Source organism: Mus caroli, unplaced genomic scaffold (genome assembly GCF_978045245.1).
Source record: "Mus caroli unplaced genomic scaffold, Mus_caroli_1 scaffold_13, whole genome shotgun sequence".
Classification (NCBI taxonomy): Eukaryota; Metazoa; Chordata; class Mammalia; order Rodentia; family Muridae; genus Mus; species Mus caroli.
Window position 1 is genome coordinate 107,258,343 of NW_028227268.1, and position 10,065 is coordinate 107,268,407.

The window sequence follows — 10,065 nt, forward strand, 5'->3', positions numbered from 1 at the left end:
GAAGAGAGAGTGAGGGGATGACTTCCTTTGGTTTTATTTGTCTATTAGTCAGGTGGGTTGGAATGATCAGTAAACGAGAAGGAAAGAGAAGAAAGAAGGCAAGCTGACTGGGTCAGTGTAGGAGAAATTTAGCCTCTGAAGGATTGCAGATGGGGAGTGGAGGAGACAGGAAGCAAAATCAAAGACAGGTTAGTTTGATCATTCAGGTTAGCTTGATCATTCAGGGATATTGGGGGGCGGGGTAAGAAGGAGCTAGAGGAAGTCTCCAACTTTATGGAAAGTTGGCTTCAAGATTCCACCCTGACATTTCACATCATCATATTAACCTGTGCCACGATAAACTAGTTTCTTTGGCTCTTTGTATTTATTATACTCTTTGGCTTGTCTATTTAGATTCACATGCTTAACTCTAAATTCATACAATTTTCCTGCCAAGTAATTACTACATCTTCCCACTTTCACCTGATTGGCTCATGCATTAAATCTGATGGCACTTTTTTTTCCTCTAAGCTTTGTGTATTATAAAAATAAAACATAGTAAATCAAAAATATGATGGGAACCTGAGTTTGATATGAACAAATTCTGTCCCAGGTACATAGAACTGGAGAGAGCTTTAAAGAACTGAAGATTAAAAAAAATAGTAAGAAAGTTATGTCTACCTGTTTGCATTATATTTTCTTTATTATTTCAAATTTAGTTCTGGTTATAAGATAAAAATAAAATTTAAAAAGTTTTAAAAGTTAAGAATTTATAACTTTGTCATTTATGAAAGATTTTATAGAGAGAAAGAAAATAATTACAAGAAAGAAAGGAACACATATAATCACTAGCTTTGATGAAATTGTTGAGGAAAACACCTAGGACTAGTTCCACTATTATCTCTGGTGGAATATGGAAGGTCACAGGGTATATAGTAGGTCACAAGGACTTTTTTCTCTCTTTCTTTTCATCTTAATTTTGCTTTAAAGCTAAATTACCTTTTAAAACAATTTGAAGATTTTATCTAAAGTTATTGTCAGCTAATGTTTCCTTTGTAAAGATGCAGGAATTACTTGGCAGGAAAATTGTATGAATTTAGAGTTAAGCATGTGAATCTAAATAGACAAGCCAAAGAGTGTAATAAAAACAAAGAGCCAAAGAAACTAGTTTATTGTGGCACAGGTTAATATGATGATGCTAGAGAAAAGTAATTTCCAACCTGTGGGTCATGACCTCTCCAGTAGCTGAACTACCTTTGCACAGAGGTCATATATCATATATCCTGCGTATTAGATATTTACATTATAATTCACGAGAGTAGCAGAATTTAATTTATGAAGTAGCACCAGAATAAATTTATGGTTTCATGTCATCACAACACGAGGGTCTGTATTAAAGGATTGCAGCATTAGGAAGGCTGAGAACCACTGCTATACATGATGTAAGCCTCCTTATATCTGTTGATAAACTATAAAAGGCTAGTATAGACTTGCCACTCACAGAAAGATTTTCATTTTTATGTCTTCACCATAAAAAAAACTGCACACTCTATGGAATCTATAGATATCCTTTTTCATTTTTTTAAATTTTTAATTATTTTATTTTATTTTATTTTATTTTTTTCCAAATGGGAAACTAAACAAATCCTGTAGAGGGAGTAAGTGCGCCTTTCACTTTTGTGTTCCTCTGTGTGTCATGCCTTCCATACATGGAAGGTAAATGAGTAGATAAAGGAGATGTTGTAATAAGGTGCACTTGAGTCTTTTGTGAAAGCTGCAAAGCAAAATTATTAACTGGGACAGGAGTGTCACATGTATAATGTCTATGTAATGTGTAAATATCCATCTTAGTTATTGTGTTGTATGAGACGATCTTGCAGGCATGAAACTTAGACAACACATTAGAGTGGCTGGAAAGCCTTGGCTTCTGAACAAGACGATTAGAAGCTGTGCATAAAAGTGCATGGGAGATTTTTCCCATATCCACTGGTAGAAGAAGGAATACTGAACGTTTTGAGAAAATTTAGGTTCCTCTTTGCTACAGCCAAGAAGGGAGTGACACAAAGTGTTTACTGGATAGAGGCTTCCAGGAGAGAACACCCTCCTCTCCTTTAACCTTTAGGAAAACAATTTTGCATTAAGGACAGGGCTGATGGGAAGATGCAAAATGGGCAGTAATTTTCCTTGAAAATTGTTTGAAGATATTCAGTTCATAATTTAGTTCCAATCACAGCTCCAAGAGAGATAGCAAAATAAAGTACATATTTTTAGAGTACATTATTTTATATCATAAAGTGGATAGGATATTTTAGAAAGAGAACACTTCATTCCTTTTAGTTTCTCACATGTAATATTTGCTCCATTTGACTTTATCACACAGATTTATGGTGTCTAGCTTGGAATATTCTATATATGCTAATAACTTCTCTTTAGGGTTTAGAATTCTCATTAATTTTATTGTAAATTGACTGCCAAGGACTGCTGTAATTCTACAGGTAGAGTTTAGCCTCTTGGGGTTAGAATATAAAAGAAGATGAAAAGATCACAACTTCATCATTGGAAAATAATAGTTAAGAAATCTAATTGAGATCTACCCATTTGTATTCTCTCACAATGAAACCATTAGTAGCTCTACAGGCTTTGTTTTTGAATTTGCAAAACAAAAGAGATCATAAGAAAAATTAAACAAAGCCAGAAAAAACTGGTTTAGAGAAAGGCTCAGCCATCACTCAGCAGATGGCTATGTTAATGTGATTAAAACATAACAGGAGTCTCATCAGCATCTAGAGCAAAGAGAATGCACAGGACCCCATCTGAGCTCCCTGATCATGTCTATTCAAACAAGAAGCATAAAGAGGAGATGCATGTTGGCATACGTAATCTTATTAGTTTTTATTGATTGATTGATTTTTTTTTCTAAGATGCTGGAGGCTGAATCCAGGGCTTTACACAAATTAATAAAGTGCTGTATAGCTGAGCTATACGCCAGACCTGGCACATATATTTCTTAACCATATTAACAAGCTAGAATTTAGAAGTGTGTATTGACTATTGCTAATGACCTTCAGGTAGGCCTGGGCTTGTGTTGCTGTAGCTCCCTATAGCTGGCTTCAGTCACCCTGCACTTCTGTAAGGACTCATGGCATAAACCCCACTTGGAAATCTCAAGCTTTCAGTGGATAGTATTATCTTGGACTTCACTTCCAGAAAAATTGCAAGTGGAAAGGAAGAAGCAATAACTCATCACAACAAGTGATTCCATTTATCAGGTATGTGCTTGAGCAGGATGCTACCCTTATCCTGTGTTAGGCAAAGCGTTTGAGAAAATAGGACAGCCAGGGGTCTTGTACAAGCCTGCTCAACCCAGCCAGCCTTTATCCCACATCAAGGTTAGAAGTAGAGTGAGTTTCCATTGGTGGAACAATTGCATAAGTTAATGCTGTTCAGAATTGCTTTAACTTGCACAGCTGACTCCAGAGATGTGTGACTAAGTTTCCAAATTGGCATCTAAGGTACATTTGTAGGAGCTGCCTTATCTCTGCACTGTTTCCTTGCCCCCCCACCCCCCGCCCAACTTGCTGCCATTATCACCATCAATTTCATCTCAGGCAGCTGAAGTTTCTCCTTCAAAATCAAAAGCCCTTGGAGAATAGCTCTGCTTAAAGCCAGAGGTCACTAAATATATGGATGATTATGGTGAGTCTTTTTCATTTCCATTTTGATTAAGTGAAAGCCTCTTAATTTGGGTCATTATTGATACATAAATCTGTAGAGAAAATGAACATGCATTTATAATGTAGCCAACATTACATGATTTATTGTTCTTATAGTGTGTAAATACAGAAAGAAGGAGGAGAATAAAAGGGTGCAGCTCTCAGATCCCTGGATATGAAACAGTGCCAGGGATTAATGGAGCAAACTCATCCTGAACGTCCAGCCTCCTGCTCTCAATGGCTCATGTCTCCTTATTTCAATCGAACTCAGTCTCCTATTTGAAAAGCCATTTAATAATAATCTCTCTATGCTACTGAACCGAGCTTTGGGTAGCAGGGTTGTGAGTGATAAAATGAAAGGCTCAAAATGCGTTTTCATACCTGATTGTGGACTTTGCTTGGGGATTTTGGCTACCGCTTGAGGGCTGGAGGTGGAGTGCATTCGTTGGTTGGCAGAGTTGTGGACGCTGCTGGGAACCACCGATGACGCGTTCTTTCGAGGCTTCGTGTCTTGTAGCCACATAGGTGAGGCTTCAAAGGCCTGCATCCTCCGAGCATGGTTGTTAGCATTGACTTTCAGATAGGCCTGGGCCTTGTGTTCCTGAAGCTCCCCGTAGTTAGCGTCAGTCACCCTGCACTCGTATAAGCCTTCATCCTTTTTTCTCACTTTGGATATCTGAAGCTTGTGGGAGATATCATTGCCTTGGACTTTCACTGTCTGAAAAATTGCAGGTGAAAAACAAAGTTTCATATCAAAGGGTTTTATTCTCACTCTTTAAATTTACTAATGTTGGGAAACTTAAGCGTCTTATTGGCTTCGTAGCACAAACCTGAAGGTCATTATTTATCCTGTTCTATGAGCAAGCCCATTCACAGACTTGAGAGGTCATAAGTGCAATTTTAGCAGTGCCAGAGTGACTCTACTGTCCTCATTTCCCAGACTGTCACAACACGAGACTGATCTCTGCCTGGTTGGCTCTGCTGGATGAAACACTGCATAGATTTTTCTTCTTTACAGCTATATGACAACTCCCTCAAATATGGGGCAAGAGGTAGTGGGAGTGTTGGTTATAATCGTTTAAAAGAGGGTGCACTTTACTGAAGACACTACTTATAGACTTAGAGAGTAATATTTTTTTCCAAATTCCCTACTAACAGAGGGTAGCAGGACTCAAGCTACAGAATAAGGCTCAGTAATATGCTCCAGTCATTATATAAACTTGTGATGCTGTTAATGGAACATTGATTTGATTTTCAAAACTGAGGTCAACTCCACTTACTCCAATAATCTTATCCAGATTATAATAAGATCATATGTCTAAAATGTAATATTAAATATATACTGTGTATTATATTTATATATGCAGTTAAATTTGATAAATATTATATATCAACCCATGAATGAAAGACTCAAAGATTACATATGCCAAGTTTAAGGATATGATGGATCTTTATAAACATAGAAATGAAGGATGATGGAGGATATTCTAGCCATCGCTATTGTAATTATTACAAATAATCGACATCTTTATATTACCATCAGGCCAGTTTGGGCTAACAACAGGTGTATATTTACTTTGGTTTTATATTTTTGTGATTTATTTGAATACAATATTTAGAAATACTTTACATGAATTATGAATAATATCCAAATTGGCTTATACTACTTCATTACATTTCAAAGTCCTAATGGATGGTTTCATTTTTGTTTTCTTGAGATTTTTATTTTATATTGAGAGTAGGTACTTCTATTACTTTGAATTATTAAAATTATTAATGTTGAAATATTGCAGGCCTTCATTGTTAGGTGAGTGTGAAAAAGATAAATAAAAACAGTGCAATAATCCCACTTGCTAACAAAATAACACTATGGCCAATTTGTAATTATTTACATGGTTAAAATATGCAATTTTATTTATGGACTCTAAATTTGACTCATTTTTTAGGGATTTAATGAGGTATAAAGAGATAACTGTCTCTCATTCTGAATTTGTAAAGTTACCTCTTCAAGCTCAATGAATTAAACCGTTTTACATCTAAAACCGTTTATACTAATATCCATCTTGGACCCCTTGGCAGTTTACTAAAGGATGTGCCCCCTGTCGCTGGTCCCTGTGACACTCACACTAATCTTGGTCCCATCGTTGTCCGGGTCTCTGTCGGGTAAGAGCTCCACCTGTAGGACAAGGGTGCAAATGCTCAACCTCGCCCGAGTTCTTCAGTCCCAGGCGCCGCGATACTGCAGCGCCCCAACTGCTAGTAGAGATCCCGCCTTCCCTTCTTGAAACGCTTCAGACCAAGCAATTTAAGAGACGGAAAAACGACCCAGGTCCCAACCGCACTCAGTCCCGAGGCCAGGCTAGCGTCTGGACTGCCTCCCTTGTCCCTCCCTGGAACAATCCCTGAATTTCCCCGTCCTCGCGCCAGATTCCCAAGCAGTTTCCGGGGTCTCTATGTCTTCCTTGGGCATCACTAAGTCCTCGGCTCTCCCCAAGAATCACTAAGGTCTCCGTGGTCCCCTCTGTCCTAGTGACACCCTGGAGAGTTCCTGTCATCCCCAAGCATTCCCATGGTCGCCGGTTCCCGGTCACTAAGGGTAACCGAGGTTCTGGCGGCTTCCTCTATCCTAGAGACACTCTGGAGAGTCCCTGTGGTGCCCTGCATCCCTGAAGGCTGTGCTCCCCTTGGATGGTCCGGTGCTAGCGTCAAAGCACTGCCAGGTCTTGTCCCTCGCAGTTCAGTCTGCCTGGCCTGCGGGTTCGGAGAACCCAGGCGAGGACAAGAGTGAGGATAGAAGTTTTCCGGAAGAATTTCCATATCCTCTGCTCTCCCTGCTGACCAGTCCGCAGCTCACTTCTACAGACTTTCTCATCCTCTAGGTCTCAGGTCCGAGTCCCTTTTGCTTCGTGGGCCTCCGGGTTCCTGCTCTTACCACGACTCTTCTAGCTTCTCTTTAGATTTTCCTTCCTCCTCTTCTTCCATTCTCCCTCCTCCTTTACTCATCTCCTGCTCTACTTTCCTCTCCAGTCCAGGGCCTCTCCCTGATTTTCTGATGCCTACCCCATCGCTACCTCCCCTCCTCTTTCTCCTCCCCTTCCCCACCTCCGCCTTCCTTCCCTCCCTTCTGCCCGCCTCTCTCCCTCCTTCAGAGAGAGAGGAAGAGAGAGAGAGAGAGAGAGAGAGAGAGAGAGAGAGAGAGAGAGAGAGAGAGACAGAGAGACAGAGAGACAGAGAGACAGAGAGAGAGAGAGAGAAGAGAAGAGAAGAGAAGAGAAGAGAAGAGAAGAGAAGAGAAGAGAAGAGAAGAGAAGAGAAGAGAAGAGAAGAGAAAAGAGAGGAGGAACATCCCTCTTGATGTTGGGAAAACAGAAGGCTGGTGGAGGTGGAAGGATGCCCTGAACTGTATTAGAGACACACTGCCTGTTTGGACAGCTCCATAATACCCGTTACTAAGAGCTGTTTAATTCCAGTCTAAATTGGGAAAGTCTCCCTCAGATCCTGCGACTTCCTAGGTGTTTTTCACTTACTGTCACTAGGACAAATTCAGCCTTGCTCACTCTCCCAGCGCAAGGAAGCCCCATGGGCAGTGCCTTAGTCCCTGGCTGATGATTACATAGACTTGCACAGAACTAACAAAGTGACATGCGGGGGCTCTGTGGGTTCTGAGCTATGGCTACCTGCGAGCCTGCAGCCTCCGTGCCTTGCTCCAGGTCCTCTGGCCCCCGAAGGAACCACCACTGGATCTCCAGGTACACTGAAGCAGAGCCGCTTTGGAAAGCACAGGACATCTCCACATTTTGCCCTTCGGTCGCAGTCACATTTCTCGGCAACTCGGTAAATTTTGCTGCAAGACAGAAATGCACCGTTTTGGTGTATCTACACCAGCTTTGCCAATGTCTCTTTCCTGGAGAACTCAACACAAGTTTTTGTTTGCTTGGCCTTTCTTTTTCGTGGGCCTTGAAAAAAGAAAAGAAAAACAGTAACAACAAGCCCTTAGCACACCCCTGTGGGGCTCCCCATCCCCACTGTTCTGCCTCTGCATGTCTTGTTCTTGGTGTAATGCCTAAATCACTTTGTTGTTGATCAAGTCCAGATAATGGAAAGGTTAATGAGCTTGCCAATAGCTCTTGCTGCTAGCCAAGATGCCCAGAGTTAGAGCCAAACATCTTTTGTCAGATTGCAGCATTCCCTAAAACTTACTGAGAGACCCAGGGAGGTGCAATTTAGACCATCTGTCAAAATGATCTATGAGGAAGCCTCTAGATTCTTAAGTTTCTGAACAATGTATGACTAACTGGGATGTTTCCTGTTAGAAGTGGGTCATAAGTATATGTCAAAATGCCCATTCTTAATCTCTCAAAACAGTGGTTAGCAATTTTGTTCAGGAGCCCACAGTAGTGAAACAAGTTGCACACTATCTAAGAGGCATACGTTTCGTCTCCACAAGTTAACCTTCACATTTGTTCCCTTCAAGCCGTTGTAAATTGCAATATGTCAGGAGATATAAAAATCATACATCGCGTGTTTAGATCAGATCAAAGATTATTTGAAAGATACCACAGAGACTCCGTCTAGCCCCTTTGCAACTAACCTTGACACTGCCAGCTTGTAAGATTAATAGATCCATGTGAAAGTCACAAAAATAAAATCCCCTCCCTCCCTAGAGGGATCCTTGAACATGGAATTTTTGTTTTCTTGTTAAGAAGACGATTGTTCTTAGCTTATCTAAGGGGTACTTTGCAAAGAGCTGATGTCTGTCTAGAAGGAGCCTTTTATTTGTGGTGGAGAGAAGAGGACAACCACAGGCACACATATGAAAGGAGGGTGATTGAAAGGCTGGCAGGAATGATTACAGCCACTTTCTCCTCTTTTCTTAAAGATAGTGAATCTGGGTGTCTCTTTTCACTGTTTTATGAAACCCCAAATTGAGCAATAATTAAAGTGAACATTTTATGTTTTATAGAAATGGACACTATTCAAAAGATACTGTCTGAAAAGGCTTTTCTGCTTACATTAGTTAGTGGACTGGGGCATTTCTGCTTGCAGAATTGATTCAGTCTTCAGCAGGCAAAAACTGTGATTTGCTCATGGTGTTGAAGCAACCACTGCAGCCTGCAAAGTCCTGAACAACTGGGCCCAGCAGGCTGCTGTCTCTTATGATGCAATTCATAGCTCCTTGTGGGTCCTCTGGTAAACACATGGGGAAGAAGTCACAGGGACCAGAGAAGGGGACTAAAGCTTTCTGCCTCCAGAGAGAAGCCCCTTCCAAAGAGCAGCTTTGTATTCCTGAGTGCTTGCCTTGTTCATGCACACACACACACACACACACACACCTGTGTATGTGCTCACTGAGGAACTCACCCATCATTACCTGGCTGGCATCTACTAGATTTTTCTCGGAAACCTGGCTTGCTTGCAATTAATAAACTTTGGGAGAAAAAGCCCAAATGAACACTATTCATACTATCTAAACCCACTATTGGCTTGGTTTGAGCCACTCTCCAGCTGTCTGTCCATTCTTCGAGTTGGTTCAGCAGCACACACACGCATCACCACAAACACATTACCAGCAACCGACTTACCTTGAGAAGAAAGCCCTTGTTGTACATATAACACGGAAAAGAACATAAATCCAACAGACGCCAAAAAGATCCCCATCATGCCAAGGGAGTGGGGCACATCCGTGTAGCCCAGAGCCCCAAAACCTAAAAAGACAGGCAGGCAAGCGTGTCCGCAGGCTGCTCTCAGAGCCTGGGGCGCGATACTGCACGCATGCTGCCGCTCATAGCAAAGAGTAGCTTGGACACAGGGGATTGCGACTAGTGAGGGATGGACCGAGCTGGCTGCGATCCGGAGGCTTCAGGCACAGACCCGGGTTGCCACGCCGTGAAGTGTCTCCGCCGCCCGCTGGCTGCTTCCGCTACCTGGCAGTTCGTCCCACGTCAGTCGCTCGGCTTGCGTGCTCGCCGCCCTCCCCACGCCCAGCGAGCCCGCGGCGAGTGGAGCGGGCGCAGGGCGACGCGGACTGGGCTCGCGCGGCGCCCAACTTTGCCTCTAATGGCTGCAATGATGCCTTTAACTCTCTGAGCGCCGGGACTGCGCACCTGCCGGCCAGGGGTGGGGTGCCGGGCCCTGGCAGATCTCTGCTCTCCAGTCCGCCTTTACTCCCATCAGTCAGCTCGGGTTTAACTGGATCAGATGGCGTTTTGCAAAGAGAGGACAGGTTTAGGGTCTTGGCGTTTGCTCTGGGGTAGGGGTTAGGGATTTCAGGAGGAAGTTGAGGCATTGTTAAAGACGGAGGAGGAGTAGGATGGGTTTGGAGTGACTGCTTTGGGGAGATAAAAACAGCCCACGGAGGAAAAAGGCGCTTAAC

At 42.2% G+C, this 10,065-nt stretch overlaps 1 protein-coding gene across 3 annotated transcripts in view; it reads right to left on the reverse strand.

The window, feature by feature from the left end:
* Vstm2a (V-set and transmembrane domain containing 2A) overlaps positions 1-9,721 on the reverse strand; it is a 32,681-nt gene extending 22,960 nt beyond the window's left edge. For 2 of the 3 annotated variants that reach the window (XM_021177967.3, XM_029484217.2), the window contains exons 1-4: positions 9,275-9,721; positions 7,370-7,536; positions 5,818-5,868; positions 4,074-4,410 (exon numbers count right to left, since the gene is read on the reverse strand). In XM_021177967.3, coding sequence (XP_021033626.1) covers positions 4,074-4,410; positions 5,818-5,868; positions 7,370-7,536; positions 9,275-9,353 — 634 coding nt within the window. In that variant the 5' untranslated portion in view covers positions 9,354-9,721. The remainder of the gene's footprint in view (positions 1-4,073; positions 4,411-5,817; positions 5,869-7,369; positions 7,537-9,274) is intronic. The other variant, XM_021177966.3, reaches the window with a different exon arrangement.
* Positions 9,722-10,065: the final 344 nt, after the last annotated feature.